Source organism: Mastigoproctus giganteus, chromosome 6 (assembly GCF_048544385.1).
Source record: "Mastigoproctus giganteus isolate SK-2022 chromosome 6, ASM4854438v1, whole genome shotgun sequence".
NCBI lineage: Eukaryota > Metazoa > Arthropoda > Arachnida > Uropygi > Thelyphonidae > Mastigoproctus > Mastigoproctus giganteus.
In genome coordinates, this window is record NC_143580.1 from 85,383,021 (window position 1) to 85,402,682 (window position 19,662).

The 19,662-nt window shown below is 36.9% G+C and overlaps 1 protein-coding gene across 2 annotated transcripts in view; it reads right to left on the minus strand.

The window, feature by feature from the left end:
* LOC150084451 (14-3-3 protein zeta) overlaps positions 1 to 19,662 on the minus strand; it is a 111,324-nt gene that overhangs the window by 33,038 nt on the left and 58,624 nt on the right. Inside the window, exon 4 of one of the 2 annotated variants that reach the window (XM_090376085.1) lies at positions 8,647 to 8,810. In XM_090376085.1, the coding sequence (XP_090232211.1) occupies positions 8,647 to 8,810 (164 nt within the window). Of the gene's footprint in view, positions 1 to 8,646; positions 8,811 to 8,855; positions 9,020 to 19,662 lie in introns of both variants that reach the window. The other variant, XM_090376084.1, reaches the window with a different exon arrangement.

The window sequence follows — 19,662 nt, forward strand, 5'->3', positions numbered from 1 at the left end:
CACTCTGCCTAGTCCCACCTGTCATCCAGATTTCGAAGCCCTTGGGGAGAAAGAGGAATGTTCGTTTTCCATTCCAGCTAAACTCAATATAGTTCTGTACAATAACAAAGTACTCACTATGAAGCCCTTGCCATTTCTCCCAACTATACCAAACTGTTACTCATGCTTGCTTACACAAGCAAGATGGCTATACTGAAGGTTTATAATTTTATCCCATTCAGATTTCAGGAGCAAAGTCATTTATAAACTTTATGCAGAATTTATTGACTAGCCCTTATATGTAAGTATTTCAACATAATAATAGCACAAGTGATCTACGAGTTAAGAGGCAGAGAAAGTAACATGGGTGTATATCACATGCAGACAACCGCTGCCATCAAATATATTCAGAACTAAGCACAGCTGCAATCTTTTGGCTTTCAAAAAAACCAAAGATCAGAGATTTGTAAGGAGCAGGAAAACAAGAGGTATTGGGCAATAAGAGGTAAAGAACAGAATTTTAAGTAAAAGAGGTTTTTTTTAATATTAAAGTGCACTGCATGAGAAATTAATATTTCACTGGCAAAATACACATTTTATATTAAAATGCAGCCACAGGATTGTTTTCCAGTAAAATATGCTTTTAAAGATTAGCTTGCTTAACATTTTTTTACCAGTGGATTTCTGTTTGGATATTCTATTAGACATCAGTTAATCTTAGCTGGATCAAGAAAAATTCTTATGCAGACTTTCTACTGAGACTTTTCATCATCTTTGGGAAAAGAGGGAACTTGACACTGGAAGTGTACTGGATGCCAAGCAGTCAATGGCCAAAAATTTGTCATCTGAAAATGCAAAATATTCAAGCATCCACACTCAAATATCCAAAAACATCATTGTGAAAACAGTCTGCAATGTTGAGCATTTCACAAACATCATTATACCACACAATGACACATGACCTTAAAATAAAACTGTATAAATCAACTGTTATTTTAAAATTATCAGATGCAGATCATGAAAGGAGACGGACGGCATGTGACAGATTGCTGCAGCATTTTGATACCATTCCTAAAATATCAAAGGTTATGTTCAGTCACAAGTGTCCTGTTTAACTCAGTTCATCTCCACACAATGTTTACTTTTAGAGAGATACCAATCCACATTATGTGGAAGGGTACAAGGCCATCCACCACACATTATGGTTTGGGCAGCATTATTTTCCCACCTGCTGCTGCCTCCTCATTTTCCCTTACTTGTTTGATGGGCTAGTCAACCAGCAGTCATATCTGAACATGCTGGAAAATTACTTCATACCAGAAGTTGAGATGTGGAACAGCCCACAAAATTTATTTTCAGCAGAATGGGGTACCTGCACGTCATCCACCTGTAGTTCAAAATTACCTCAACCAAATTTTCTCTAATGACTGGATTAGTAGGTCTTCGCTAACACTTTTGTGGCCAGTGCATAGTCCTGACATAACCACTTGTGACAATGCCATGTGGGGGTACATCAAATTCAGGATGCATTTGCAATGATAACACAGTGCTGCATCGGTTATCACATCATTATCTGATTATCGGGATTATCTTGTGCAACGACAAAGGTGGGCACCATACTGATGTACTTTTAGTTTAAAGCACATACAATTGTAATTAAAAGTGGTGTTAATGATTTGAAGTAATATGTTGCAGGAGCAAGTGCATTCTGAGCAACATCTTATTAGAACTTATGGAACACCCTATAGATCAGGCATGGGCAACCTTTCTTAGTTCGGAGGCCAAATTATCATTCTGTCTCCAAGTAAAGGGCTGGACCAAATTATTAAATAAAATAAATTAATATTAAATGAATTAAAACAAGTTGCTACTTCATATTTCATTTATTTATAATATAATTCTTTGGTATAAAGCTCTACATAAATTTTATAATATAATGAACGACATAACAATTTAATGTGAAGATTGGCCTTGTACTGGAACTATGAGACTATCAAATATTGACGTTAATATTACTTAAGGATAATCACATAGAATTTGAGGTTTTTGTCCATTATTCTTGTTCGTATTTTTTATTTATTGTATTTCATCCTCGGAAAAAAAAAAAAAAAAAAAAAACTGTTCACACATATATGTGCTGCCGAAAAGACAAATGATTTTTCTTGAAAAGGCACGTAAATTTGTATATTTTTCTTCCACCAAAATAAAATTTATTAAAATCCGTCAAAGCAATGCTGTTAAATTGTGATTTTAGCACTAAATCTGCCTGAAGCTCAAAAAGTTCCATCTGTAAGTTTTCTGGCACATCAGCATCCACCGGACGAGCAAATATAGCAAATGTGAAGTCTTTGTTTTGGAAATCGGCAAACCTTGTATCAAATTGCTCTATTATTGCCTTCAGTTCTTCTCCATAACAATTATAAGGGATATTTTTATGAGTTGCTAGAGTAGGAAAATGATAACAATTTTTAGCTCTTATCTGACTTTCCAACAATCTTAGTTTATTACAAAAAGCCTTGACATGTCCAAGCAGTTCATGAACCAATTGTCCTTGTTTTTGCAATTTGAGATTCAGTACGTTTAGGTATTCGGTGACATCTACAAGAAATGCTAAATCACACATCCACTCATTTTTTACTTGGTTAATTGTGTTTTCTTTTATGTCCATAAAATTTGCAATGTCTTGTCTCAGATCATAAAATCATTTTAACTTTATTCAACCACCTCACTTCACAATAATAAGACACATCTTCATAATCCGAAAATAGGTCTGCCAAATACTCCTTAAATTAGCGGTGATTAAGTGCACGTGACTTAATAAAGTTAATACTGGCTACTACAACTTCCATAACATTTGTGAATTTAATTGATTTTGCACACAGATTTTGTTGGTGGATAATGCAGTGAAATTTTGTTAAATTTTCCTGATGGATCTGTAGTTCTATTGCTCTTTCATGAACTATTCCAATAAATCCCTTCCGTGCACCAACCATTGCAGGGGCTCCATCAGTGCATATGCCAGATAGTGAACTCCATTTAAGCCCAAATCTCTTGAAGACTGTTTCAAATATATCTTCACCGGTAGTTGTTCCTTTTAACGGCCGAAGCGCCAATAATTCTTCTGTGTTGCTGAAATCCGCATCAACTACTCGAAGAAATATTGCTAGTTGTGCTGTATCGGAGGCATTGGTGCTGTCATCAAAAGCAATTGAAAATGCTTTCAATCTAGCAATCTTCTCTTTTAAACTTTTTTTGATATCACCAGCCATAATTTCTATCCGTCGGACAACAGTACATCTCGACAAACAAATATTCTCAAAGTCTTTTCTTTTCAGGACATATTATACTTGCAACATCCAGCAGATTTGTTTTTTTTTTTTTTTTTTAGGAGCATTAGCAACTAAGGCTATATTGCTCCGGGGATATGCAGTGGTAATTTCTGACCTTTCCGCATCCTCCGTATTTGGTGGTGACGGGCTCGAACCCTGGTCTAATCAAGAAGCATGTGCTAAGCACTGCTGCTCCTTCCCACCTGGCTACGGAGGCGCCCACATCCAGCAGACAATTCTTTGATAAATTCTCCTTCACCAAATGACTTAGAATGCTTAGCGATTTTTTTCGCTTACCATAAACCTGGCTTTGACAATGCTGTGGTGTCGCGTTCTTTGCTTGTTGAACATTTGCTGCTGGGTATCCAAGTTGTTCTTCAACTTCTGTATTTCACCTTTTTGTAGTTGTCCATCAATTTTTTGGTGATCCGCATGTCTCGAAGTAAAGTGTCTCTTCAAGTTGTATTTTTTTTTTTTTTTTGGTAGTTATTGGCGCATTGGCTTCTGTGGCCATAATGCACCTCCCAAGGTTTTTGTAGTACTTTGATCCAAGCACGAGGCGGGATTCGAACCCGCAACCTTTGGGTTGCCAGGTAGGCACTTTGCCCACCTGGCTAGCCCGGTCGGCTCAAGTTGTATTCTTTGTTGACAGATATGGATTCCTTGAACAGCAAACATACAGGAAATCCTTTATTCAGGATAAAATAATAATCCTCCATCCAGTTGTCTTGAAATTGACGATTCTCTGCATCTACTTTTCTTTTTTTTTAACATAACCCCTGACATTGTCCCAAATTTATAAGCGATATTCAGAACTGTCAAACAGTCTTCTATACCACAGGCACTGAACAGAACACAACATCAATGCAGGCACCGAACTGACACGTTGTAACACTGTTTCCATACTTGTCCAAAGCTGTGTAAGAGTAGAAATTTGAAAATAAAGTAAAACTAATCGTATAAGAAGAGCTAAAACAACTACTACACAGTATGGACAGGGTAGTCCGTATAAAGGACGTTATAGTAAAATTTAAAACCAAAGTTACGGTAAATTTAATACAAGAATTAAAGTAAACAAATACCGATACGTCAAAAACTTAAAAGCATAAGACATTTTAGAAAATCTATACATGAAATACAAAACCAAATGGGCAGGAAATGACAGTGTGAAAACACAAATAGTCAATCAAATAGCTGCAACCAAAGCATTAACAAGCAGGGACCGTACAAAATATATAGTAACAAAACCAACGTGAGAGAGCTGTAAAATAAAATAGCGACCTCTATAATGCATTTTACTCTAAATTACGGGCAGAAAGATATGAAGAAATGTGGAAGGAAGTACAACAAACATGACTATCTAAAGCAACAAAGAAATTAAGCAGAAGTGGTTGTATTTTAAGACTAGCTTTGTGCAAAGCAGCAGAAGGCTAAGACTTAAATTGAGGATAAACATATATTAAATATAGATTGAATATAACAAATTCCCCAAAGCAAGCAAAGCAGCAGCATAGGAAGCAGATGTATACATATAATAACTATGAAAGTTAATACATATTGAATAAAAATTGAATATAACAAATGCACTATAGCACACGCAAAGCAGCAGCATAGGATGCAGATGTATATATAATAAATATGAAAGTTAATGCAAAGGTAGAAGTGAAAGTCATACAAAATGCCACGAGGAAAGGGCAGAAAGCAAATGGCCAAAGGTGTAACCAATAAGACTATCTAGAAATGGCTATAATTTTACAGGTCACTTCCTTTAAAATATTTACACACGCGCGCACACACACACACACACACCTAATTGTTTGAATTTTTGATTGTTACTTATTATTGGTGGTTTTTACATATAGGCATTAGTGTTCATACAATTCTGGTCATTAATCTAGCCTTATTTAGGTCATCTTAATTCCGCATTCGAACAATTAGAAACAAATACAGTGCATTCCGGTTAATTGGGCCACCGATTAATCGGGGCAGCCGCTTATTTGGGGCAAATTATGAAGAATTAATTAATCTAGCCTTATTAATCAAATTAATCTAGCCTTATTTAGGTCATCTTAATTCCGCATTCGAACAATTAGAAACAAATACAGTGCATTCCGGTTAATTGGGCCACCGATTAATCGGGGCAGCCGCTTATTTGGGGCAAATTATGAAGAACAGAAACAAAACAAATATTTAGTCTGAATTTGTTCCGCTTATTTGGGCCAACTCGCCGCTTAATTGGGGCAATGAAGATCTTGATTGAACAATAAACTATATTTAGATGGCGCGCACAAACATCTAAATATAGTTTATTAGGCATGACGTAACCCAGTGGTCAAGAGCGAGAGTGCATCGCACGCGTTCTTTGAGTGGACCGGGGTTCAAGCCCGTGACTACTAAATACGATAATTGGCGATTTATTGTAAACTCTACTGACTTGGTTGTCGTGCCAGAGTATAAACAGAATTTTTTTATTGAACAATAAACTAATTTAGATGGTTCGTAACAAAGAGATCATGTGCGCAGCAGCGGAATCAGTTATTGCGAAGTCGTGCTGTACAGTGGTTGTTTTACGTTTGTTCTGTGTTGTGGTAATCGGATTCTGAAGAAATTTTGCTGAAGAATAGATTAAAAATTGTACCAAACAGTGCACTGATTTTGGTTTCCCCTCCCCTTTTTTTCAGTACATTTAAGACCCCTGTCAAGATGCCACGTAAAGATTTGTCACTTTCAGAAAAAAAATCTCTATTCTTGACAAGATAAAAAGTCAACCTCCTAACATCAGTCATCGTCAGCTAGCGGAAATAATAAAGGTGACAAAATCTATGATTTCACGACTGCTACAGCAACAAGAAAAACTTAGAGAGGAGTGGACATTGCGCGTGGATTTAAAGAAAACATCTCATAAGCGAAAGAGGGAAGGCAAAGATCCAGACGTCGAAGATGCTTTGAATCAATGGTTTTCCACTGTATCTAAACGAGGAGTGCGTGTAAGCGGCCCTATGCTAAAACACAAGTCAGAAGAGTTGGCCAAAAAGCTAGGTCACGTAAATTTCAAAGCGACGGATGGTTGGTTGTCTCGATGGAAGTGTAGACATGACATTAGTTACAAAAAAGCACATGGCGAGAAGGACAGTGTTGATGCTACGAGTGCTGAGCAATGGAAATGTGAAAAACTGCCAGAGTTGCTTAAAAAATTTAGTGGGGATGACATTTACAATGCCGATGAAACAGGTCTATATTATCGTGCTACGCCGGATGGTTCCCTCAGCTATCAACACAACACTGTCTGGTTCAAAGAAAGCAATGGATCGTGTAACAGTGTTGTGCTGCTCAAACATGTCAGGAAATGATAAACTCAAACTTTTGGTTATTGGTAAAAGTGCCAAACCTCGTTGTTTCAAGGGGCTTACAATAAGCAGTTTGCCAGTTTCGTATTATGCCAATAAGAAGGCGTGGATGACCACATATATTTTTACGCAATGGCTAATGAACTGGGACGCGGAACTGCAACGGAAGTCCAGAAAAATTCTGTTGATATTGGATAACTGCACCGCACACTCTAATGTAGCTGGTTTAAAAAATATTGAACTGGAATTTTTACCCCCTAACACCACATCCCTGATACAGCCTATGGACGCGGGAATTATAAAAAATTTGAAGACCTATTATCGCAGAAAGCTGGTTAATCACATCCTTGAAGCAATTGAGGAAAATCTGCTGACATCATCTTCGAAATCAATAGAGGTTAGTGCAAAAGTTTCGATGTTAAAAGCTGTACAATTTATCGCCGATAGTTGGCGAGTAATAACCAGTAAAACAATTCTGAATTGTTTTGCTAAATGTGGTTTCGCGCCTAAGTGTGATTCAGACGCGATAAGCTGTACAGAAAATGAACTGGCTTTGGAACTGCAACAGGTCCAAAATTGTGAAGAATTTTTAACGATTGACGATAACCTTCAATGCCACGATGAAAATGAAGATTATGAGGAAACGATTATTGAACAAATTGTGGCAAAACACTCAGAGACACCAAAAGACCAAGAAAATGATGACGATGATATACCTAAGCGAGTGACTAACCAGGATGCCAGGAAATATATCGCTAAATTGAGATGTTATTTCATGCAGGAAGGCAATGAAGGCAGTCCTTTATCAGCATTAGATACCTGCGCCGACTTTGTTCAATTGCAGTCCATAAAGAGGACACGTCAGGGTACACTTCATAATTTTTTCAAAGTAAGAACCCTTAAGTAATGTGTAACCTTTGCCTGACACGAACATTATTCTGTACTGTATCTTCATTTTACACATGTACATTTTGTTTGCTTTTAGCTTTAGTTATTTTTAAATAAATGTTTGTACCAATATAACTTAAATACAGTGCGCTTTCTTTAAATACCACATTCCCTTTATTTTATTCATACCTTTTTTTGCCTCCGTTAGAATGTGCTTTTCAGCTCATTAAAATTTCGCTTAATTGGGCCAAAGTGATCTGTCCCGATGTGTCCCAATTAACCGGAATCGACTGTATATACTGTCACGTATAATGTTCAATTGGCCAATACGGCAAAAAACAATGACATTAATGGTGCACAAAAGAAAGATTAAAATACAAAAGAATACATACATCTAAACGTAATATTAATATATAAATCTTTGCTGGCACCTATAAATTAAGAATTATGCTCTGCAAACAGACCAAGTTATAGTGATTCATAGTGCATGCCTTTGAAACTGTCAACACTGAATAAGTTTTATATATATTCAAATGTTGAATGGTAACATCTTCAACATTTCAAAGCCATTTTGCGTTAACTAGAAAGAATTTTGAAATAAAGAACTCTCATTTTACATTCACAATCACACATTTAATATATGAAAAAGACCCTCTGAGATTTGAAATTCTGGAAAGGATGTGTTGATATCATGTTTCTTAACCAGAGCAATTTCCCAAGTGCAAATCCACTACAGGTAAAAGTGAATCAAGTTTTATATATATGAAATTAATAGTATCATTAAAAAAAAAAAAAAAAAACCAAAAAATATAATAATAATAAATTTGATGCGTCAATATATCTTAAAATACAGTATACATCAAAAAATAAAACAGATAATAGAATTAGCTTACATGCATAAGGCATTAATTTATAATTATTCATCACTATACTGAGTTGCAAAAACTGAACAGTCATTGAACAGGAATGAAGTTAGTTTTCCATGTTAGTTAATATATGCAGTCAATATTAGTTCATGCTGCATACAGTTAGTCATCAGCCCTCTATTTAATTGTGTTATTATTACTGAGGGATTTAAGCCTAAATTAAGTCTCCTGTTTTACCTGCTTTGCCAAATGGCAGGCTCTGTCTGGGGCACTGAGTATTTCATAATAAAATACAGAAAAGTTGAGAGCAAGACCCAATCGGATGGGATGAGTTGGCTGCATTTTACTCTTACTGATATCAAATGCTTCTTGGTATGCTTTCTGTGACTCCTCAATAACACCTATATAAAAAATAAAAAACATACTTAGCTTTTAAAACTTCATACCTGTTTTGCCAACTGACATGCCTTGTCAGGAGAATTCAGTATTTCATAATAGAACACTGAGAAGTTTAGTGCCAGACCCAATCTGATAGGGTGTGTAGGCTGCATTTTACTTTTACTGATATCAAATGCTTCTTGGTAAGCTTTCTGCGACTCTTCAACAACACCTACGAGATGAAATAATATATCATCAAAATGAACATTTCCTAATAATAATAAAAAAAAAAAGTCTAGAATAAACAAAGAAAAATAATTATACTTCTCCCTTTCTTAGAAAAACCAAATCCTTGTTCAGTACCACATACTTTTCACATTAAAAGCTATCCAAGGTATAACTGAAAAGCCAAACTTACAAAAAAAAAAAAAAAAAACCTCACCCTCCTAGAGACAATTCATTTTTAATCATTAAAAAGTTAGGCAGTGTAATTCTCTGTCCTAAGGTCATTGTGTAACTGGTAAAAAGTTGTATTTACTTGATCTTTGCTCATAAGTGATACAAAGTCATTTTTCTGAATTTTGGCATACAAGGACAAAAATGGTTTGTGATGAAGGGTTTTGAAAGAAACATGGATTAGCAATCATTTCTTCATCAAAATAGGAATAAAAATCTTTGTCTCAGTTTCTGCTATGAAGGAATACAATTTCAAACATCACTATGAAACTGAAATATCCAAATGAAAAACATCTTCAAGAAATGATGCATTCAAAACCAGTCAGATTGGAGTAATAGTAACTGAAACAACTGCAAATATTTTAAAAACCAAATTCTAAACTTGAGAAACACTTATGTTAGCTGTAATGGAAGGAGAAATCATGCCACTTTTGAAATGAATGAAATAATGCAATTGCAAGCAGAGGATTTGGCTGTCACAGACTGTCCGGACTTTGCCGAAACTGGGTCCACTTGACTTGAGTGTCACCCAAATATCAGTTCCATCAGCGTTTTAGACTCCCAGGTAGCAAGTACAGCTTGGCTGGCATATCTGAGAGAATGTCTGTGACAACCTCAAGGTGTGATGAACTGAAGGTAACTTAAAAATGAACCTGAAACATTAATAAGACACATTAATCACAGGGTGTTGTAGGCTGAGTAGAGGTCAGGGAGGTAGTATGTGATATGAAACCTTTGATCTTCATCTGTTTTGTATGCTTCGCCCCCTTCATAAATTTCGCGATAAGTAATTTTGAACTTTTCTATTTAAGAAATAGTTCAGTGTTGTCATTCATTCCATCAAACATACACACCTTCCTGAATTTTATGAAATGCTCCTGCTATTTCTTTTAATTTGAGATGCTTCTTGGGTTGCTCCAGTTTAACAGATTCGGCTCTCCCATGCTCAACTATTTGCATGTTCAACTGGGCTAGGTCCTCTGTTTTTAAATCTTCACCTCATTCAAGGCCAAGTTTACAATTTCTTTGGTAACAGAAGAAAGTCTTCTGTTAGAGGCTAACAGAAGAAGAAAGTCTTCTGTTACCAATGTTGCTCATCTTTGTTGAAGCTCGGAATTTTAGAAGATTTTTCCAAACTCCGCTCATACAAGTTGTCAAATCATTCAGGTCCTTGAAATGTTGCGTATTCCATCAAGGATGTTAAAGGGCTATGGTGTAATTTTCCAAAGAAAGAGCAGATGGGACACAGTCCACGTGGCCTAAGCGTTGTTCACCTGTCTCAAACACACGTTGTCGAATATTTCTTCACAATTTTTAAAGCAGAAAATGAAATTTATTCACCTAGATTCTAGTTATGCCACAGGTTATTATCTAAAATAATTTCTATGGGAATGAAAATAAAAACTTATATATTTATTGTTCCTTCATTCTACTTCACTCTTAAAAACCATACAGAAAGTAACTTTACAAATTTAGGTAACCTGGGCTTACTGTACTAAGTACCATAGGTTCTAATATCGCTCATGTTTGGGGTTTTCACAAAAAAAAAAAAAAAAAAAAAACACACACACACTTGAGTTTACCAGACAGACATTTTAACACCCAGAATGCAAGACCAGAGATCAATCAATTGTTAAATTGTGTTGCCAAGACAAGCTGGTCAATCAATACGCTATTAGAAGGAAAAAAAAAAAAAAAACCACGAATATGCCATTAGAGGCTCAACATGTAGAATGCCAACAGATGAGTCAAAAAGTTAACCATTCAAATCATTAGAAAAGAATAGAAACCTTTCAGAAAAGCCCTTCAAGACTTCGACTGTTCTGATGCATGCACACACAACAATTAAGGTCAGTATGCATACAGAATCAACAAAAATAACACAAAGGGCCTCGGCAGCATTTCAGGCAAGTGGACCCTTACAATCAATAACCGTAGGCAGGTAATTGTTAAGCATCCACCCATTCCATAGTGAATGGTCTGTACTCCATTTACAAATATCCAATTCAATAATGGAGTTAAGAGTTTACTTTCCAAGATCTTCAAGTAAAGCAGAACAAATTGAAATGGGACAAAACTCACACTTAAAGAATTAGAGAGACTTTAAGAACCATCTTAAAAAAACTTGCCATAGATTTTGAATAGACCCAGAACACAATACCTTATCATATAAAAGGTATAATTCAGCCAATGTGTGTGTGTGTGTGTGTGTGTGTGTGTGTATATGTATATATATATATATAAAAGCAAACTGGAGCAAGTAGTTTGGGACTGAATCAGCAACCATGGCAAAGATATCAATGCAGCTTCAATTCCCCTTCTCCACACATGATTGACATAAATCTAGAGAGCACTCCTGAAAATAGCTTATGCATAAATAAAATATGGAGCTCAATGTTAGCATCACTGTTTTAAATACAGCAAGATAGTACACAACTCCAAAGTGCTAATGCATTACCTGCATCAGCAGCATGCGACCATTTCAATTAGTTCTTTTCGAGTTTTGCCTGGCAACAGTTAATAAACAAATCACACGCAAGCTCCTCGACTTACATAAATTCGACTATGTAAGTTTTTGCTGGCTGGTGCAAACTGAAAAAAAAAAAAAAAAAAAAAAAAAAGGAAACATTTTGCATCTGTAGAGATAATGTATTGAGAAAATATCGTAATTTGAACACGATAACACTTTTTATTATTTTTTTTCTTTTGGTAATTAGTTCCAAGACCTTGAAGGTTGAAATTTTTGCTATATAACCAGAGCAACAAAGCAAAAGGCTCAAACTAGTGGAAGTGCTGTGGCTCAGGGGAAAACTGAGGTGGGGGAGGGGGCGATTGTCCTCTGAATCACAGTCTATTGAAATGCACTGCTTGTTTGATGTTTGTGGAGCAATCAGGAATGGGACATAATATTGCCAAAGGGAATGTCTTTGTGTGTGCGTACGATGTAAGGAGTGCAAGGAAATCAGGTGCCAACTCAACATTGTTATGGGCTTATATGAGAGCTTGAAGGACTGGGTGGATACGCTCGAAGGATTTAAATTAAGGGGGCCATCAAGCTCTCAGCTGCCCACATCAATGCCAGAGCTTGCACTTGAACATCATGCAACACAGCGGCAACCCCCAAGGCAGAATGCGCTGGTACCAAAGGAACTAGTTGTTGTAAGTGACTATTGTCAGGGAAACGGGGAACATATTGTGCAAAAAGGATAGATGGAAAAGCACCAGGGTGTCTGCCAGGGGCAAAGGTTGATGACGTTGTACGGCAGATATCATCCTTTAAGAGTAACAGACCAGCAGAATTACTTAACAAGTACAAGTCAGTGCTAAAAAAAAGTGAGTTAGGGTTGAATTTTAAAGTGTCTGCAATTCTGCCCAGACACAATAGGAGGGAGTATAGGACGAGAGCCTTGTTTATAATTCGGCCCTGGAGAGATTGTGCTTTGCACAAAGGGTAGAATTTTTCTCAGTCTGCTCTGTGCTTGTCAACAGGAGAGACTGCTTCTACAGGGATGGGATACATTTAAATAGAAAGGGTGCAAGAATATTTGCTGATCTTATCGAGGCAGAATTAAGTGGGTCGGAAAACTGCTAGCTTATGTGGGGGATGCATGGACTAATAGATTAACAGCAGCCGCTGGCAGAGGTAACAGTGATTCTTGCACTACATCTATTGAAATGCAATTGAGCAGCAGTTTGGAAAGCAATGCAATGGGGATTTCCACAACTGCTGGGAGCCATAGTGGAACAAGTAAATACATGGGCTGTGTTAAGGTAACTAAGAGTAGAAACAGATGCATGTATACTTGCATGTAGACCAATTCTAGGAGTACAGTTAATAAATTCAATGAGCTTGAAGTGCTAGTCAAGACATCAAAGGCACATATTTTTAGGATATCAGAGACATGGTGTCACACAGACATAAGCAGTGCAGAACGGGAATTTGGAGTACAATGTGTACAGAAAGGATAGACAGGACAGGAAGGGAGGAGGGGTTATGCTGTTAGTTAAGAAACATAAAATCTAAGGAAGTGCATCCAATTGATGTGAGTGGACAATGCAATGTTGAGTCTGTTTGTGTGACATAAGCACTGGGAAAGGAAAAATGAGTAGGTGTGTGTTATAGGCCTAATGAATCTGATGAGTATAATGAACAATTGTGCAGAGAAATAGAGTGGGCCAGTAAATTAGTGTCTTATAATGGGGGATTTTAATTTCCCAGATATTGACTGGAATTTGTGGGTTGGTCACTCACACACTAACAAGGCTTTTGTGGATTTATTGGATGATTGTTTTCTACATCAGCACATTCAGGAGACAACTAGAGGGAGTAATACTCTTGATCTGATTATCAGTAGTGATTCTTCATGCATCAAGAATCTGCAGATAAAGGAACCACTAGGTGGCAGTGATCCCAGTGTGCTGAAGTAGGATTTACTCAAAGAGGTAATTACCATCAAGGGTAAAGGGAAGAGTTTTTGTAAAGGTGACTACGGTGGTCTGAGACAGTATTTAATTTCTATACGGTGAGACCAACTGATGATGTTACCAACAGAAAATTCAAAATGGGAAGCATTCAAAGAATTAATCTTGGAAGCTACTGGGCTTTTCATACCAACAAAGAAATATTGTTCAAGATTTAGGTCTAAATGGATGACAGATGAACTAATTAGACATGTGACAGAGAAGAAAAATGCATGGGATACATATAAATTAACATGTGACACAGAAGCCTATGATAGATATAAGCTGGTCTGTAACCAAGTTACAAAGGAGGTTAGGCATGCGAAAGCAGATTAAGAAAAATCTTTGGCAAAGGATGCAAAGAAAAACAGCAAAAAGTTCTTTACTTACGTAAACTCTAGAAAGAAGGGGATGAATGAGATTGGTCCACTTGATATCGATGGTTCAACTGATGATTATCCTGCTCACGTAGCTGACAAACTAAATGAATATTTTGCATCTGCATTCACACATGAGGATTATTCAGGGAGGGGAATGCCAGGTGTATTCAACTCTGGCAGTAAGCTAGATAATCTTGTAATATCTGAGAGTAAAGTGGAGGAGAAATTGTTGAAGATAAACATAAGAAAGGCAGCTGGGGTGGATGGAATCTATCCAGTTATATTAAAGGAGGCAGCAAACGTAGTAAGGAAACCCTTAGCCAAAATTATGAGAGCTTCCCTGGACTCAGGGGAGGTACCTACGGACTGGAGTTGTGCAAATGTGACCCCAATCCACAAAGGAGGATCAAAAGGAGACACAGGTAATTACAGACCTGTTAGTTTAACTTCTGTTTCAGGGAAATTAATGGAGGCACTGGTTAAAGAAGCATTCCAGGATCATCTAGACAAGACTTCAGTTATAGCTCGGATACAGCATGGGTTTGTTAAGGAGAAGTCTTGTCTGACTAATTTGATTGGATACTATGATGTAGTCACAAAGGAACTGGATGCAAAGAATAACTTTGATATCATATATTTGGATCTTAGAAAGGTCTTTGATACTGTTGCACATGGAAGACTGCTGCACAAATTGGAGCAGTGTGGCACTGGAGGCAAATTGCTGCTATGGATAAAGGGATGGTTGAGTGGGAGAAGACAGAGTGGTAATCAATGGCCACTGCTCTTCATGGACTAATGTTATTAATGGAGTCCCTCAAGGTTCAGTGTTGGGTCCACTGTTGTTTTTTGTATTTATAAATAATATTGATGATGGTATATCAGGTTTAATGTCCAAGTTTGCAGACAATATGAAGGTTGGCAGGGATGTTAATGACAGTACACTGCTGCAACAGGATCTAGAAAAGTTGAGAAGATGGGCTGAGGTGGCAAATGAAGTTTAATATTGACAAATGTAAAGTACTACATATGGGAAGCAGTAATCCCAGAGTAACGTATCAACTCTGTGGTACCACACTGACAGTGGCAGAGAATGAAAAGGACCTGGGGGTAATTGTGCAGGCAGATATGAAGTTTTCTGAGCAGTGCAGACGGTCTGCAAGAGTAGACCATGGTGTCTTGTCAATGATATACAGGAATTTTTCTAGAAGGGATAAGGAGGTGATTATCCCTTTGTATAAGGCAATGGTCAGGCCACACCATGAGTACTCTACACAGGTCGGAAGGCCTCATTTTAAGAAGGATGTAGAGCTGTTCGAACAAGTACAGAGAAGAACAACAAGATTAGTGAATGGAACAAAGGGTTGCTCTTACAAAGAAAGGCTTAAGTTTTGAAAATTACAGTGTCGGGAGACTAGGTACCTGCCAGGTGATCTAATTGAGGTGTATAAAGCCTTGAATTATTTGAGCATGCTCAATGCTGACGGGATTCTTTCTCTTGCTCAAAATAATCGCCTGAGAGGGCATAAATTCAAGTCGAGGAAAGACTGTTGTAGGACAGATGTGCGGAAGTTTGCCTTTAGCCAGCAGATGGTTGATTGCTGCAACAAACTTCCATCTGTCGTAGAAGTTTATAGCTTAAACAGATTCAAGGCAGAACTTGACAAACATTTGGAGTGAGTGGATGGGTGAAATAAGGGTTTTTTTTTTTTTTTTGCCTGATGCTATATAAGCTTGCTTTTTTGCATCATGTGCCTTTGCTAATGCTAAATAAGCAATTTATCTCTCTAAAAGAATCATTTTTATAATGGAAATTGCACTACACTTTCATTGTTATCGTATGTTCCAGTATAAGAATCAATTTTGAATGCCTTCGTGATATTTTTCTAAAGCACGTTTCTGGAGGTCACGACCAAAAAATAATCTGCACTTTCTCTTTTATTGGGCTCTTCTGTTAGCGCAATCTATTATAAATGGGTAGTAAACTATCTTATTGCATCTGCAATAATCCTGATAACTGAAAATTTTCAGAAACTTCTCTTCATTACTATTTACATATTACAATGATGAAGAGAAAGGGACTAATGGAAAGTGCAAGTGCTGGCAGTGCCAGGAAACGAAACAAAATTGGTTTAGAAATGAAGATGAAATGATTAAGAAGTATGAAGTAGGACAAAGTTTGTCATCTCTATTGCAAGGGAATTAGGTCTCACTGCTTCAACAGTAAATATTATTTTAAAGGATAGTGCACGTATAAAAGAACATGTCAAAGGATCAACACACTTAAGATCAACAGTGATCACAAACAGCGTTCAGGTGCTATATCGAAGATAGAACAGCTATTAATAATGTAGATGAAAAATCAGATTCAGAAGCAAGTGCCCCTGAGTCCAATGGCCATTCAAGCTAAGGCAAGTATTTATGAAGATATTAAGAATACATATGGCGAACCCCAAGCCAAGTTCGTGGCAAGCAATGGGTGGTTTAATAGGTTCAAGCATTGCGCTGGTTTCCAAAACATTAAAGTATGCGGTGAAGTTGCCAGTGCCGATTCTGCAGCTGCAGAGAAATTTTGTGATATGTGGGAAAAAATTATTGAAGGCGGCTATTCAATGAAGCGAATTTTTAATGCTGACAAGACTGCTCTGAATTGGGAAGAAGAAAAAAAAAAAAAAAAAAATCCTGGATTGAACATGCATTGCCACAGAGGAAAAGACAATGCCAGGTTTCAAGTCTTCAAAAGATAGGGTCACGCTCTTCCTTGGGGCTAATTCAGCGGGAAATTGCAGATTAATACCATTGCTTGTGTACCATTGTGGTACACAAGCAGTGGTATTAATGTACAATATCTCTGAGGATTGGTTTAAATGCTGCTTCATTCCCGAGGTTGAAAAATATTGCAAATACGTTCCTTTCAAGAATTTGCTTCTATTAGATAATGCTCCAGGACATCCTACAAATCTAGATGATTTCGATTCGAATGCAAGTATCATATTTCTACCATCAAACACGACTTCACTCATCCAACCTACAGATCAGGGTGTTATTTCAAATTTAAAAGGCATACCATTAACGCACAACATTTTCTCAGGCATTGTCTGCAGTAGATGGTGAGAAAAATTTTACATTAAGAGATCTTACAATATTTACCATGGCATCTTAAACATTAAGGCCTGGCAGAAATTACTAAAAGTTGTTTAAATGGTGCATGGAAGAAAATATGCCCATGGCACGTAAAAGGTTTCGAAGGGTTTGAAAAAGACGAATCACATGAGGAAGATACAGATAAGATTGTAAAAGTTGTAGAGCTACTTCAGCTGGAAGTTGTTGCCAAAGACGTGGAGGAGTTAATCGAGGAGGAGAAGGAATTATCTAACAAAGAACTTATTGACTTGCAGGCAGCAATAGTGAAAGAAGTAAATGCTGACGAAGCTCAAGATGAACCAAATAAGGAGCCGAGACTCTTCATCGCCAGAGAGATGGCAATGGCATATCGTGAAATTGCATCGACAATGACGAGATGGATTCTAACAGCGAACAATTCTTAAAAGTTAACAGAGGGGTAAACGATATGCTTGCTTGCTACAAAGAAATCTACGATGAAAAGAAAAAAGCCACAGTCCAGTCATCCATTAATATGTTCTTTTGTAAGGTTGAGCGGCCGAACCCTTCTAAATCTCCACAGCCCTCAACTTTCGCAGCATACTTATCAGCTGAAGACGTCGATTCTGGCAACGATACTCAAGAGGTAAAACTACTGACGCTATGCCTATCTCTCTTTTTTTGTAATTTTTTTTTATAAATTTTGAAAATTTTTTTAAATTGCATGCTTTTGTAATTTTTCCTGCACATGAGATAAAAAATTGAATAAATACAATAAATAATTCTATTTACATGTTCGTCAAGCATTTCTTTTTTGATTCAATCAATTCACAATCAATTCAGTGCATGGGGAAATCAAATCATTTCCCCATGCACAAGCATGAGGAAATTCCGACTTATGTAGGTAGAGTTCCGCAGAACACAACCCTTATGTTAATGGGGGAGTGTGTGTGTGTGTGTGTGTGTCTATTATATATAAACGTCTTAAGTGCATGTCTAAAGCAGGTAGCGATAGTGAAAGAAGAAAATGTTTGTGTGTATGGGATTATTTAAAAAGTTAAAAACATACATTTTTAATATAAAAATGGATTTTTCAGTTGTGTATTCACTGATAGATTTAAATTAAGGTCGGCATCAATTCTGAATTATTTCATGCCCTTCATAAACATAACAGTAAAACAATTCCAACTGTGCCTGATTATGTTATATTTTTATTGTGCCAGGTAGAGGATTAATAAACACTTAACAGGTAAATGACTCAAACTATATTGAAAATCATTTATATCAAAGTTTGTTACCAGGAAGTGAAGACTATGCAGTCTTGCATCAAGTTGCATGGGGGGGGAGTGGAGTAGGTTGAAGAGCGACAACACTCTTGCTGATGAATACCGATGCTACCTCAGATGAACTACAGATCAATAAATTAAAACCTTTTGGGTTTAGCTAAAAACAATCATTAACCAACCTTAAAAAGGTCAACAGAAATCTAGCTGTGAAAAATAAACAGTGATTACCACAAAAAAAAAAAAAAAAAAAAACAACACGTTCAGTAAAAACAGCCAAACTTTCAAAAACACCTAGTACAAGTCGCTCAACTTTTACAGTTTGCAAAAAGTAATGAGGAAGAGATAAACACCACTTCCTAATATAATTGTGTGGTAAAAAACAAAAACCGTATATCAAAGACTGACACTAGAAAGATCACAACTGCCATTTAGCCATATTTCAGAACATGGCAATACTATTAAAATTCCGAGAAGACAATATCTCAATTAGAGAGGAGAATTTATTCTAAAATTATAAATATTCTATCAAAATATAGCAAGAGAAACTTCATGGCTAACTGGAATGTAAAACAACCTTACTACCTCCAAAAAAACTGCAACCACATACTTCCACTAGACCCCCTGTTCCCTCACCTAGGTCTCTGTAAACATAGAGCAGTTTTAATCAGTTAATAACCAATAAGCTTAGGCAGCTTGGTGATCAAAAACGTTATATTAATGCTGGCTTGGAACAGACAAACATAATGGCATCAATGACACATTCGACATAGACAACCAGGCAATGAAAATGACCAGCGCCTCTGTAGCCAGGTGGGAAGGAGCAGCAGTGCGTTGCACACGCTTCTTGATTAGACCGAGGTTCAAGCCCGTCACCATCAAATACGGAGGATGTGGAAAGGTCAGGGAATGACCACCGCATATCCCGGGGCATATGGCCTTAGTTGCTAATGCTCCTAAAAACCAAATAACAAAAAAAAAAAAAAAAAAAGCAGCAATGAAAATGCAGCTCAGACTGACTAATCTTCCACCGGCATGCTGTCTATAGCCCAAAATGTAACTGTTGCTAAATGACAAAACAGTTAACATCTGCACTTCATGTTGAAACAAAAAAGATGGACACAGGAGGATTCAAGCCAAGTGAAGTGGTCCAATGAGCTCCAGTTAACTTTTCAGAACCACAGGCAGACTGCATA